General features: G+C 33.3%; 1 protein-coding gene across 3 annotated transcripts in view; it reads right to left on the bottom strand.

Moving 5' to 3' along the window:
- Positions 1 to 13,849, bottom strand: part of LOC117179417 (serine/threonine-protein kinase unc-51) — a 54,115-nt gene extending 40,266 nt beyond the window's left edge. For 2 of the 3 annotated variants that reach the window (XM_033371224.1, XM_033371309.1), the window contains exons 1-2: positions 13,479 to 13,849; positions 13,278 to 13,370 (exon numbers count right to left, since the gene is read on the bottom strand). In XM_033371224.1, coding sequence (XP_033227115.1) covers positions 13,278 to 13,370; positions 13,479 to 13,568 — 183 coding nt within the window. In that variant the 5' untranslated portion in view covers positions 13,569 to 13,849. Of the gene's footprint in view, positions 1 to 13,277; positions 13,371 to 13,474 lie in introns of all 3 variants that reach the window. The other variant, XM_033371388.1, reaches the window with a different exon arrangement.
- Positions 13,850 to 15,870: the final 2,021 nt, after the last annotated feature.

The following is a 15,870-nucleotide window of genomic DNA, read 5'->3' as shown; positions in this document are numbered from 1 at the left end:
TATAACCACTTTTTGAATTTTTTTGAAAAATCGAAAATTCAAATTTTGATCACACAACAAAAATGAAAAATAAAAAATTCTGTTTCGTGGTCTAACTATGCAAGTTACAAAAAAAAAAAGATAAATTTAGAAAAAAGGGTGCATAAAAAAATACAAATTTGTTAATAAAATTGTGAGAGAATGGGTAGTTTTTGTTTTATTCGTAAAAAATAACATAAAAACTAAAAAAAATTAATTTTCGGGGCAAATAACACAAATTACAAAAAAAAATATATAGACCAAATTTATTGACCCACCAAAGAGCTCCAAATTTGTTATTGATCATTTGTTATAGAACGCGTAGTTTCTATTTTAAGCTTCGTTTTAATCGTAAAGAAATAGCATTTAAAACTAAATTTGTTTATAACAAAACAATTTATTCCTAAAATTATAAAAACAAGAGAGTGCAAATACGTTTATTTCAATACCAATGCATATAATAGTCCTGTCAACGGGTAACAAATTTCACTCAAAAAAAATCGTAAAAGTTATTCAAAATAACTCGTGAACTGTTGATTTTAGGGCGAACATGGTCATATGAAAAAATTTTCCCAATTTTATAGTGCACAAAAAGGGTCTTATCTATATTAGACCCATTGTCAATGGCATCCCCTTAAGCATATCAAATTGTACACTGAAGGGCAGCTCATTTTTTACTGATAATTTTTTATGCAAATGAGTTGGTCGGTTTTTTTTTTAAACAGGAACATGAATTTGCTCCAGTATAAATCGCCTGATCTATTTCCGGCGTTCTTTCCAGGATATTTTTAGCATTTTATTTGTTCACAGTAATCACACAATGTCACAGCTAATCCAATTTCATAGCGTAGCCGTTAAGAATAGGTCTAAAATAGATAGATAGAACCTTTTTTGTGCACTATAAAATTGTGAACATTTTTTCACATGACCATGTTCGACCCAAGATCAACAGTTCTCCAGTTATTTTGTAAAACATGTTATTGTTTAACACTTTCTAGCATGGCGGGCCTTTGACGCACACATATGGTTGGGGACTTTTTACTATATCTTTATAAACCCATTCCCAACGTATCTGTGAAAAAAACGGCTACTTTTACGAATTTTTACTCAAGTCCTTTATTGACTAGACTATAATCAATTGTAATAACATAAAGTCATTGAAACGATACATTTTTCAGGGTAACTGAGAATAAAATGTAGAGCAAAATAAGGAACAAAAATAATAAATTAATCATTAAAAATCACATTTGTACTTGTGTACGAATTTTTACAATCTACCCGCGCAGTGGGCAGATTATTTTTCGTCTAAGAGTTCAGCAAATTGATAATTTCTTCCTACGTTTCTTATTATTTTTCAAGAATAAAATAGATTCCACTTCGTGATTTTAATAAATAACTTCTCTCTGCCCTCGCGCATTCTAATTCCGTTCTAATTATTTATGTCCACAAATCATCATATCAAAATCTATTGTATTTACAAAGATAAACGTGTGAAAGCAATGAACATTGGCAAACAGTCTGGGCAACATGAAACTTTTCATATACAGACTGCAAGTTTTTAAGTATTTTGCCGCGAAGATTGAAGCCTTCACTTAAATAACTTTTCCATAATAATAACATTCAAAATTACGAAAAAAATGCTAAAATTATAATATAAGAACAATTATTATAGTAAAGTATAGCAAAATATAGTAATACTTTACAATTTCCAAAATAAAGAAATATATCCTTTGATCTGAACTCTTAAAATGTAAGCTATAGTAACTTGTTTTAGAGAGAATTTCGACTAATAAGTAGTCATTTTAATATAAAAGTTGAGCTTAAACTTAACAACTACTCAAATAATTAAATGCAGGCGATAATTTGTCAACATTTTGTAACAAATTAAATGAGTTTCCACTTTTCATATTTGCAAGCTAAAATGGAGTCATACTTTTTACATAAACAAGTTGATCTAGAAACTTCTTCAAAGTACGTGTAGGCGCTATCCAAAGTTAACATATGTAAAACAATCGTTATATTATCGGGCTTCCATAAATAATACATTAAGGTATCCTATACATTTTTAATAAATAAATATATTTTGGATTGCATCGGAAACAAATAAATTTAAAATTCCGTGATGTAATTGATGACAAGAATTGCTTAGGGGCGCCAACTATGGGAGGCGCAGCCAGCAAACTCCGGTTGCGCCCCCATGCCAGTCCCCCACTGCACACAGGTCCGATTGTCCGAACCATCCTATCATTTAGGATAGCTGTGAAGATCTCATACAGAGTGTTCAGACAAATAATTCGCTTCTAATTCGTCGGGTCATCTAAGATGCCCATCTTTTGCAGGTGTCCTGTGTGCCTTTTCACCAACCACTCCGAAATAGGCTCTTCCGACTTTAGATATGAGATGAAAATGCGGGACAGATTCCAGCGGGTTAAAGGAAACTTCTTCCACTAGAAGGTCTTGATATCATCCGGTGCCGGAACGGAATAGTTCTCCATGCCTATTAATACTTTTCTCACCTACTAGGTAGTGGACGTTGTAGACATCTATCTAAAATGATTTCACCTCCTCTGGTTTGGGCGGATGGTCGACAGTAACTGGTCGATATTATAAGATTCGAGAAAGTCCAGAGAAACTGTTGGTTTTCTCCGACCTACATCTCCCTCCGCTCTAGGCTGCTTTTAGTGTAAGATAGTACCCGTATTCTGTCAACACGGAGTAATAATAAGGAGACCGATCATGCTGTATAAAGCGTCTCCAGTTTTGACTGCGCTAACTGTAAATCTATTGCCAGACTTGGCGTTTAAACACAATGCTCACAAGGAGGGGCACATGCGCACTGTGATTTGCTATCTCCTTTTCTCCCGCAAGAAATGTGCGAGTAAGTGCCACGTTGAATGACAACTAAAAACCGAGGCTATGTTCCTGTAAATATTGTCAATTGAGTAGGTGAAAACATAGTTATTCCTTTTGTACTTTTGTTCCAATAGAAGAAGATAAACGTTTATTTTTTTCGGTCTGCTGGCCTTAAAAAATTCACTTGCTTACACTTCCATTTTTTTTTTACAAAATTTTCTTACAACCATTTCTTACGAAGTACCATCCATCCACACTTTTAGCTAATCCGCTCGTTTCTATAGCCTAACTTTCCCCGCTGCTCCTCGCCTCGCACGCATTTCGCTCTTTTACCGCTATGCCTCGCATTACCAGCCTTGTCTCCGCGGCTGACACTTAATACTTAACTACTATTTAGAATATTTACATTTTTCTTACATTTACTTCCTCTCCTATTTACAATCTTTCCTTCTCCATTCCTCTTCCTCCTTCCTTTTCTTTTTCTCCATCTTACCCAACACCCCCTTCACCCATGCTACTGCCCTTTTGTCCCCCCTTTCATGCAAAAATACCTCCATACTTATCTCACTCCTTTCCACCTCTTCACACTCCTCCAACCAGTGCTAAACTTTTGCCTCCCTTTCCCGCACAGTTCATACACTCTCTTCTTTCTAGAAAGCCAGAACCTATTATATACCTTCCATGCAACCGCATCTCATTCTCGCTTTAAGTCTCTGACTACCTTGCTCTCCTTTCTCACACAAATATTGCGCTCTCTCCCTTCGCAAAATCCACACATAGTTCCCGTTAAACCTTGACTCTCTTATCCTCTCCTCTCCTTCTGCCTTCTCTTTCTCCATGCCATTCTTTTGAACCGACTCATATACCTTCCTTCCTCTTGCCTCCTGCTATCTTCATCTATCTGCAATCCATTCGTTCTAAAATACCTTTCCCTTTCCACCTCCATTTTTGCACCACTACGACTGCTCTCCTTCTCCCACCAACACTCCCTAACCAATTTACTTCCCCCCCTCTTCCAAAAATTTCTCCTCATATTTACACGCTCGACTCCCTGCTATAATCCCTAAACTCGTTCTTCCTGCCTCCCTCCTGACAATAAGGTTCGACGAAAATGCAAAAAATTAATATAACCTCAATTTCTGCCGTTGCTGTGGTTGTCAAGCACTGGCACTAACTCGCACACTTCTCGCGGGAGAAAAGGAGATAGCAAATCACAGTGCGCATGTCCCATTCCTTGTGAGCATTGGACAGTCTGACAATAAATGTATAGTTACCGCAGTCAGATCGTATGTACGGAAATCGGTCTCATTATTATTATTCCGTGTCTATTAACAATATACTGCCTGATGGTCAACAGCTTTGACTTTTTCGGTGTGTGATAACGGATCCGCAGCTCGCGCGAGAACTGTCGAAACTTGGCGGTGAAATTCCCGCCCGATATTATGTAGTTAATCACACACTAAATGCGGGACGCGTACTGTCTTACCCAGCCTATCTTTGTTGGGAGTTGATGAATTCGTTTCTGGTCTGATAATCAGCATTTGGTTTTGTTATACGGTTTGCAAGCCTTGTACAAAACTCATGAAAAAAAATAGTGTGATAAAATCTTGTACGATCAGATTTTTTTAAACTATTGAGAATTGTAAACAACCAATGGTGTTATAAAAAATGACGTTCAAAATTTAATGATAAATATTTAAATTTAAGTAAAAAGTGCACTAATCATTGGAACTGTACATGCAACTAGTAATGTTTAATTTATATCATTATTTCCATTATTTTTTGTAGTTTTTCGTAATGTCTTGCACCCAATTGTGCATGAAATAATTTAATATTAAGAAATTGTCGCGTCATTGTAATCCAAATATTTTGTTAACATAGAAAAGTCTTGTTTCACAATAATAATTTAATTGTCACAAAATGTATTAGCACAATTCACATATATTGTGCGACAAAAAAAGAAGAGTCATTTACATGAATGAATTCACCTCTCTCTCACGTCGCAACTGATATGTTTATTACATGATCTTGACCTATCTTATGCAAATTGGGTACATGAAATTTGAATTAATGTGTAATGCATATTAATCGAAAAACTAATTTTTATATTTTCGCCTCCATGTTGTGCTCGCCATTTTGAATTTTAAAATTTGGATTTCAGATTCGTAATCAGCGATCCCAAACACACCCGAGTAAAAATGTGAAGCCAATTCGTCGAAATTTTAATATTTTCGACTCCATATTGTGTCCGCCATTTGGAATTTTTAAATTCAGACACAAAATTCGTAATCACTGATCCCAAAAATATTAGAGTAACAATCTTTATATTTTTACCGCCGTATTGGATCAGCTTTTTTAATATATATCCTATTCAAGGTTCGACTGTATGAGGATATTGGTGAATCAAAAAAACCTTCCGGGGCTTCTTCCTGAAGGGTAACGTCAACATTTGACACCCCTCCCTACTGAATGAAGAACTACAAACAAAAAACCCTTAAAGAAATATGTAAATTGAATATTACTACTCACAAGTTCATTTTAAATTATTTGTGCAATTTACAGTTAACTTTTAGCAACTTATTAATTGTTCAAAAAACAAAATCTATTAAACTGTTATCATTAACTTCTTTAATGTCATTTTTTAGAAACCAATATACTAGCTTCATATTTAAATCGGGGGAGGGGGGGATCATGGAATAAGTGAGGATCACTTGTTTTGAGAACTTCACGTTGCTTCGAAATTGTTTGTCTGATGAACATTATAATTACTGGCTTGAAATGCAACTTAAATCAATAAAAATTGATGCATAGACAAGGATAATAAGAATAAATTATTAAAGAAAAAATATCATTGTTATAAACAGATATACATTTATGGAACTTTTGTAGGATTAAATATTTTCTCATAATGAAAAGTCATTTTTTAATCCACCAAAATGTTATTTCAATTTAAAAATGTTGTTGAGCATAAGTATTAGTCATTATTATTAACAAACGTTATAAACGATTGCGTTATTTTCCTGTTTTTACGGGAAAAATGATTTTTTTATGAAGACTAGCTGCTGCAAATGACTGTGATATTATCTAAATGAGAAATTGTATTTGAAGTCAGCAATTAAAGTTGGTATTAATAAATAAATTAATAATTAATTGCTGACTTGAAATAAAATTTCTCAACTAGATAATATCACAGTCATTCAAAGAAGTTAGACGTTTCGAACAAATATTTTTTTTGCAAAAACACACGAATATAATGCAATTGTTTATGTAAATTGTTAATACCAATGACTAATACTTATGCCTAACAACATTTTTAATGTGAAATAACATTGTGACGTATTTAAAGATGACTGTTCATGAAGAAAAAACATGATACTTGTGTCTGTGCATCAATTTCTATTGATTTCTGTTGTACTGTACTGGTTTATATGAAGAGAAAAAATAATAAATTGGAAAATACGATTTTTTCGAATTGTTTAATAACATAACATTAAACACAAAATGCAAATTGAAATTCGGCCTATAGAGATTGATGTGGAATTTTATCCCGAGTGTTTTTATTTTTTAAACTTTAAATTCAACAAAAACTTACGACCACCAGCTTCATTCGTCCGCGAAAATCGATTACTGGACCACTGTGTGCCCTGTATAGACTGATACAAAATTATCAAAATAAATGAAAGAGGGATATTAATTTACGAAAGAAAAAGCAATATGATTTTAAAATTAAAGAAGGTTTATTGCTAATACTGCTAATATTGAGAGTTCACGTCTTATTCTCGGCGGATGGGTATTGCGAGTTTAAGATGTAGCGGGGGAGGGGGGGGGGGTCGTACCTAGAAGTTGAGCAAACGCTACTGGAGGCAACAAATGGGATGGGTGGTCCAGTTCTTGGGAGGATGGTGGAGTCGCTACTTTTATGGACTTAGCTTCGGCGTACGTTTGGTCGATATCGCTGGTAAGGAGCTTTACGCGATTGGTACGCGTTCGCTACATAAAATTCTACAAGCCTCGGATGAACATCGAAACCGCGCTTGCACTATCAGTTGCTAGGATGACTGTACCTCACTTTACCTTTTTACTGAGTGGCGCGACTCAGTTTTTTCCAGCCCGGTGCCACTTAATGGGAGGCTTATAGAATAAAAGTATGATGAGAGTAGATCGTGGCCAGAAGGCAAAGTGACGGCACTGTTTACCTATAGGGCCGACTTACTATGAAATACCCGGTTTACGTTTATAATCATTTCTAAAAAATTATTTAAGGTTTGAAAATAAGTAATGCAATTAAATAGAGATAAAGTTATCTTTTAAAGGTTTTGCATAGAAAATACCAATTTAATTCCGCATTAATATGTAGTTAAAGAGTTTGTTGTTGTTCAAAACAAACAATAACGATTAATTGTGTATTAGTATCGTTTATTTCTCCTTACGCGATGCTGAAACTATTTAATTTTATTATTGCAGTAAAAAAACAAAGAGATCTTATGATCTCGATCTTATGATCAAGTTCGTTTGCTTTTTAATCGCACTTTTCGTAATGTAGAAGGGTTAAATCCTGTCTCAAAATCAACAATTGAAAGAACTGTCAGGCACTTTATGAATCATGGTCTATCAAGGACCTTCAGAGAACTGGTCGGCCACAATCTGCAGGATCTGAGGAGATGCAGCTGGACATAGCCCAAGCATTTGTTGAAAGCCCACATCTTAGTTTACGTCGAGCTAGTGATGAGCGTGACGTTGCTCCTGAGACAGTGCGAAATGAAGACGATCCTGATCGTCGGGTTGAATTTGGTGAAATTATGATGGACAGAATTGATAGAGATGATCTTTTCTTGTATAATATAGTATTTTCAGATGAATCTACTTTCACTTTAAAAGGTGAAGTTAACAGGCAAAATTGTAGATATTGGTCCGACAGAAATCCTGATTGGATGTTGGAGAGTCACACACAATATACACAAAAGATAAATGTTTGGGCCGGTATCTTGAATGATACATTGATAGGCCCTTTCTTCACAGATGGTAATCTCAATGCCCGTGCATATAAAGAGCTTCTCAGAAATGAAATTGTACCAAGAATAAGGGAGATTACAGGCGATAATTTTAAAATTATTTGGTTCCAGCAGGACGGAGCAGCTCATTACGGTAGGGAGGTTCGAGCATATTTGGATACTCACTTCCCTCAAAGGTGGATCGGAAGAAGGGATGAAATCGAGTGGCTAGCTAGATCTCCTGATCTGACGCCTCTCGACTATTTTCTTTGGAGTTATTTAAAACAACAAGTATACTCAACACAACCGCAAAGCTTAGACGAATTGCAGAATCGGATTCTGCAACAGGCTACTTTGATTGATAGGGAGATGATTCGTAATGCTGTAACTCATTTTTACAATCGCATAGCTTTTTGTTAAGAAGCTCAAGGTTTTCAGTTCGAACATCTTCACTGAAGCGTGAGAGGCAAGGGAACTCACACTAATCAAGCACCCCGAAACGTGAGAGGCAAGGGGACTCACGCTAATCAAGCACCCTAAAGGGAACAGAATTTACTACGTCCACGTCGTTGTTCCTGGGTAATGCTAAACGTAAACGTAAACTGCTTGGAAAAAACCTTGAACATCATCACAAAGATCAATACAGAGCTGACCAATGAATTTCGCGTTGAAATTTACTTCAGGAATTGCACTGACCTCTTGGAAAACTTTGTTAATTTCAAATAACCTCTAAATGACCTTGAACTTTCCAATTGACCTATGACTTGGGTACGTACCTGAACGTAGAATTTTCCGCTCTATCGATTGCAGATGTAAAAAAGGGGGGTTTCCATTTTAAAAAAATCAACTTCAAGGTCAAAATAAAGGTCACCATTGAATTCCTCATTGAAATTTACTTCGGGAATTACACTGATCTCTTGGAAAACTTTGTTAATTTCAAATAACCTCTAACTGACCTTGAACTTTCCAATTGACCTATGACTTGGGTACGTACCTAAACGTAGAATTTTCCGCTCTATCGATTGAATATGTAAAAAGGGGTTTCCATTTTAAAAAAGCAAAGTTGAAATAAATTACTCATATATTAAAACAGACCAAAATGTCTATCACCCCCGCCCCCCCCTCATTCGTAACTCCACATCTAGTAAAACTCACATACGCTCGACTGTTTATACCGCGCTCCTGATTAGCCTAGCTTAATTATTTTATTACTCAAAAAATAAAACTTAAACTGATTTTTGGAAGAGGAATTTTTAATTTTATTTTTTATACAGATATATAGGTCCGGACACTAATAGCGTATTCGGTTATCCTGCACTGGTGCACTCCGATCTGCACCGAAGCAGATCGGAGTGAGAAGGAAGAAGTAAGAAGTAAGACGGAGCGATCGGAGTGCTCTTGCTCTACACCAGTGCAGGATAAACGAATGCGCTATTAGTTCTGGGACACTCCGTGGTTTTACACATCGTCCTGCAGACATTGATATCCCCGTAAATACCTGTCTAACCGGATTTTCAACAAAAAAGATAAGTTTTCAAGCAATAATTAAATCGTTAAATGGTCAGTTTAAGAAACTTATTGTCAACCAAAAGAAAAAAAAAAACTAATTTAAAACAAAATAATTAATATTCAACCAGTATCATAAATGTTATACTAAAATCATGAACATTAATTTCCTACAAAAACAAGATTTTTCAACAAAATATACGAATCTTTAAACAAAAAATATAAACGATCAAACCGTACATTGCATAGTTAAACTTTCAGTGCAAAAATTAATTTTCAACGAACAAAAAACGAATTTTAAACAGAAATAATTAACTTTTCAGTTTGAAAAATAATAATTTTTAAACAAAACAAAAAAAACTTAAAACAATGAAAAAGTTCTTAACCAGAGATGAATTTGCTATTCAAGTTATGAATCTCCAATCATTATTGATTTTTCAGTTAAGAGAAAAAGAATTTCGAACGAACTATTTAATTTTCAAACAAATAGATGACGTTTCAAGAAAAAGATTATTAACATCCTACAAAAAAGAACGAATGTTTACCAAAATATGTAAATTTTAAAAATAATATTTGAAATTTATTCTCAAAAAGATGAATTATTTAAGTGAAAAAATTAATGCCAAACAAGAAAATTTTTTAATATAGTTAAATCCATTAGGGGAGCATGCCCTTCGTTGAGACGCTCCTTGGTTAGGACAGCGGGGATAAATGTTTTAGATTAGGTATTAAAAATCTGAAAAGATTACTTAAGTTTTCTTTTATTATAAGGCATAAATGGCTAAAGCGAAAATCTTTTTTTTTTTAGTTTACTCCTAGACAAAAACAGAAATCACTTTAAGAGTTAATTTTCATTATTTTATAGAAATATTTTTGGAAAATAAAAAATATCTGCTTGTAGGGAATTTAATATAACCCTTCATGTTTTTTAAAATACTCACATTTATACGTAAAAAATCATTTTTTATGAACATGCAATATTCCTTGGGTAGAACACTTCGCGCATGCGCGTTAAATTTGATTTGTTTTCGCATTCGATGACAGTAGATCGCAAGGAAAAAACTGATATAAACAATAGTTCTAATGTTGAATAAAAAATCATAAATAAAATATCAATTGTTTATTGAAAACATTGAGGCAAGCTGTTCAACTTTATGAAAATAATGTTCATACAAATTTCACAAAGGAACATTAACTGCAGGGCAAAAGTCATTTTTCTGTCAATTTATAAACCATAAAACATTCTATTACAAATGCTATTCTTCAATAAGAGAAACAAGTATTGATTGTTGATTGAATAACTTGATTTCCACTTGAAAATAATTATTTTGATTATTCGACATTTTTAAGATTTGTTAATACGTTCTAGATGGGCAAAAAGTCATTATTACCCTGTGAAAAATCGAGCACTCACAGAAAACGCAATTTTTCAGGTGAAACCCCATGAAACCACGTTTCCAATATACATTTCCTGGATTTATAACTCCTTTTTATATATTTTATTACTTTAGTTTAGTCATTCATTCTGTTTAATTATGTAGTTTTTCATCTGTTAAAAGACATTTTGTTGAAAATAATATCTGAATAACTACGGTAGAAATTTAAATAGAATAAAATATTATATGAAATATTCTTTCAGGATATGATTCCTCGATCATGCTTTCCACTCTCTATGCCTGCGCTTCGAGCTGCGACTGTTTATGTTATAGCGATCAGTAGTCTAAATTTTTCGTAACCTTCCTAAATGAGAGCACCAAATCGACGAAAACCTTTTTTCAAAAGAGCCCTTGTCCCATGCGAGGACGAGAACGTCATCGTAAAATCTGAGCCGCCAGTTACCTGCCAGCCCTAGAGCTTGAACGATCGCTTGAGAAATCTTTACGAGTTTTTGTTGGTCAGTTTGTTGCCACCAAAACTGTGAGAAAATCAACGAGACTCTATTCAGAATTTTCTTTTAAGTGATTGAGACTCTATTCAGAGTTTTCTTTTAACCGCGTGAGGCTTTATTCAGCGTAATCTTTTAACCGAGTGAGGCTCTATTCAGAGTTTTCTTAACAACAAGTGAGGCTCTACTAAGAGTTTTCTTTACAAATGAGTGAGGCTCTATGCAGAGTTTTCTTTTGAAACCGAGTGAAGTTCTATTAGGAGTTTTCTTTAAATCGAGTGAGGCTCTGTTAACGAGTTTTCTTATAGTTTGGGTGTGAAATAAGTATTTCTGTTGAATTCTTGACAAGTGGAAACTTTTTCTCGTTCATACATTTTGTGAACTCTCTAGTTTGTGAGCAGTCTCATTTCTAAGCTCTTTACATTTTAACTGCTATCTTTAAGTTTATTGAGAAACTCCACGAAGTATTAACCGCCTGTGGTTTGTGAACATTAAATTATGTTATTAATTCAAATAAACGTTATTTGAGTGAAATGTGTGTATTTTGATTTCGATCACCAGTGCAACTTAACACATTCATAAATGCACATTTTGCTGAAGTATCCCAACCAAGGACCGAGTGCCCTTGGTTGAGTGGTTTGCATAGATTTAAAAAAATCATTTTCAAATCTAATGTTATCTGTTTCTGGAGTAATATGTAAGTATCGACCTTTATGTGCAAGCCTGAAAAATTATTTATATTCATGTTTTTATTATTCTTATCGATCAAAAACAAAAAGCGTCTCAACCAAGGGCACTCTCTCCAAGTATAAAAATAGTGTTGCAAATGAAAAGAACATTGTTATTTAATTTTATATTCCAATTAGAAAAAAAAAGACACGTCCTCGACAAAATCTCTGACAATTCCAGGTGAGTAAACACCCTGTGCCCTATACAACTAATTAAATCCTCAAAAATTAAGACAAACATGTTCGTCTGTATGTCTGTAATCTGATAGCACGATAAACTACGAAGGAACTTTCTATTCAGAATCTCTTTTGGTATACTTTTTTGTGATCCAGAAAGACAGGTCAAATTTGTTAGTCAGCTTTCCTAATCTAAATCCAATTAATTACGAGCTGGATTGTCATAATGACAATGTACACCTTCTAGCCTGAAGGAGTTTTCAGAAAATGAAATCAAGTTATTTATTAAATTTAATAGGACAACCATACACATTAGGACATGTCGAAAAAGTTTCATTTATTGACAGTTCTAAAGTGTTGTAAAAGTTGTTCCTTTGCGTCGAAATGAATCCCGAAAAATATATTTTTTTCAATCTCTGCCCCGCAACAATATATAAAAAAAAGCATTCAATCAGTGTTTCTTAGGGGCGAAGGCAAATGTACTCTTCTTTCTATCTCCCTTCCCCTTCTCTCTCGCTAGAAGTTTATATACATATTTTCGGGAATTCCGGATCCTTTATGTAGATTTTGAGCTAAATTTGCGTATAATTATCCGGAAGTTAATCTCAGAAGTTTAGAAAGTTTTTTTTGGCTTTTGGGAAAATTTTACAATCTCATGTCAGCGCGACATTCTACTACAAACTCTTTTTTGGTCACAGAAGTTTCACTGTAGTCGAGATTGAAATACGTATTATCGATTTGTTAACTTTGAACATAAGGGTTAACTTTGACTTATCAAAATAAAAATGTCCCTTTTTAAGCTCAAACTTCATTTTTTGAACAGAAAGGGAAAAATAAATTCCAGGCTAAAAAGCCTGGAGGATCGCTGTGCATGTTTACTTTAAAATAATGAAGTCTCCTCTTTATTTTTATACTAATTAATTATATACAATTTTACTCATCACTGCAATACTGATTGTGGTGCTTCGTGCAGACAGAATAGAAAAAATGGTTAGTAATAGAAAATTGGTTTGACGAAAGTGTTTATACAACGCTATTTTTGCGGATGCTTCAGTTTAAACTCACTGTGAGTAGTATATAATAAAATAAATAACATTACCGGAACGAAGGAATACGAACCTTCAATATTTTGATCTCTTTTCCAAGGAGATTTTGGGATTTTGCCAAACTTTTTTTGGTGATGCTTTTGATGGCAACCACGAAATTCGGTTTCTGCAATAAACAAAAATACCACAATGATTAAATTAGCGTAGTCAGTTAACACTCATTTGAGCAGTATGTTAAGTATTATAGTAACAAGAAAAATTAATATACACTTACTTTGCTTTGTCTACCCCTGTAGACAACGGCGAAAGCCCCATGGCCAATTAGGTCCTTAGGGTTATATTCGTAATCACCCACAATCTCCATGACTCTTTCGAAAGAAATTTCTTGATCAGATGGGTCAAGTAAAACATATAAACATAATTAGGGTTGAGCTGGAGAGATGCAACGGCCTGAGTTCAGAGAGGGATCGATAAAGAGAAGGAAATAGCTGTCAAGTTTTATCGAGAACAAAGTGATCTTTGTTCAAAAATCGTCCTTCACTCGCGAACAACACACAATTTTCAGCCTACATTTTGATATTAAAAACGAAATCGTATGTGACACCAATTTCGTTCGCGAAACTGCGAAGTTCGTCTCTTCAATTGGTAGGAGTTGGTGCTCACTGGTGGTCACATGATCTAACAAATACATGGTCTAGCCACGCGCAAGTAAAAAAAACCGAACCAATAAGAACCCACCGCTAAATTTCTCCATCTTGGATAAGAAAGGCGGTAAACGTAAGGGATTTTAAAATGCAATATGTAAGAATAAAAATTTCTTGTACTTTTCAGGTGTATAAATATTTGAATCCTTATAAAATGTATTATAATAATGTTGAAGATCATTAAAGGAAAATACGCATTAACTACAATTTTAGGTTATGTGTTTTATAGTCTCCTTCTGCTGACAAAAAATGACGTTCCTGTGTCAAATAAAATGAAATTGAAGTCAAGTGGGATAGTTCTGACTAAAGAAAATTATATAATGCAGTGCAGGTTGGCCGCTGGACCGGGAAACCTGGAAAACCGGGAAATTGCAGTGAATTTATTTTTTGACTGCGAATGTTACAAAATTTGTATAATAAAAATGTTGTCCAACTTTGATTTCAACCGTTTTATTCCTAAATTGTGATTTTTGTATATTATTAGACCATTTAGTTTAGAATGCTTAATTCGAAAATCTGTCACTTAAAAAATTTTTCAGTTAAATTTGTTTATTTTTCAGCATATATTTTACTTTAAGAATTTTCAAATGCAGTTTTTGAGGTTAAAAAAATTAAAAATTACAAGTTTTTAAAACCGAAGATTTTTTTTATAAAGAACTAGATGGCCGTCGGACTGGGAAACCGAGAATTTTTTCAATTTTCAGAAGAAAAATCTGCCCAAGCTATATTTTAACAATTTTAAAAATAATGCAAGTGCAGTTTTGAGGATTTAAACAATTAAAAATTAAAAGCATTTGAAGCTGAAAATTTTTGATAATGACAGGTTTATTTTATCAACTGTAAATATTAAATAAATAAATAATTTTAAAAATGGATCTGTACTCATAATTTATCAATAATATATTTTTCATTCACAGTTTCAGGTATTCCGTTATATATTTTTTTATATTAAATTCAATAAATAAATTTATTAATTTATTACTTCTATTAATGTTTTCAGCCATTAAAAAATGTAAACGTGAGTTTGACTATTTTCCATTTAAAAATAAATCCATAATAATATAATCATAATTAAACGTTTTTATTAAATTAAAAATATTTTGAGTCTAAATTATTTAATTTTTAACATATTTAATTTGAAATTTCTTAATGTAGAAAAAGAATAAGTATTTAATATTTAGCAATATTTCACTGTTGATTTAAGACAAGTAAATTTAAACCAAATATTGAAAAGAAATCAATTTGAAACTGAATTGTTTTACATAGAAAGCTTTGAATCTTTAGATTTTCAAAGAACTTTTGATTTTTTAACGTTACAATTCTAATTGTTTCATTTAAAAAGTGTTAAATTTATAAGTGAAATTGTTAAATTTTGACGCATAAATAACAATTGAACACTTATTATTTGTACACAAAATTTTAGTAATTTTAAGAGATAAGTCGAAGTTTTGAAAAGATTCAAAATTAATGACAAGCTTGGAATTATTTCCAGTAATTTAAACGAAGTGTCTTAATTGATTTTCCTATAACAGTTCGCCCTACAGTCTTACGCGTCAAACTCAAACTACGCGGTCAAAATAACAAAATGGTGGAATTAAGCGGTTGCGTTACTTGAACGAAACAGGGCCCTCAAGTGGCTAAACCATGTATTTGTTAGATCATGGGTGGTCATTACACACTATTGACATACAAATGCAGCATGGGTAGTAGGACACTCAATCTGTTTTAGAGGGGCCTAACTCTCTCGTGGAGTCCCAGGAAACTAAATGTGCAGTAAACAGTGATCCCAGATCTAGAGTTCTTAAATTTCCGAGAATTTAAGTTCAGGTTATATAACCGAGAATATGGCAGAATTTAGGGGAATTCAATAGAATTTATGATTTTTAACAATATTTGTATTGTTCAGGTGATATCAGCTGTTGAATATAAATTATGTCCTAGCTCAGACATATTCAGGAAATT

This window comes from Belonocnema kinseyi, chromosome 1 (assembly GCF_010883055.1).
Source record: "Belonocnema kinseyi isolate 2016_QV_RU_SX_M_011 chromosome 1, B_treatae_v1, whole genome shotgun sequence".
In the NCBI taxonomy this organism is placed as follows: Eukaryota; Metazoa; Arthropoda; class Insecta; order Hymenoptera; family Cynipidae; genus Belonocnema; species Belonocnema kinseyi.
This window is presented reverse-complemented; position numbering and strand designations above follow the sequence as displayed.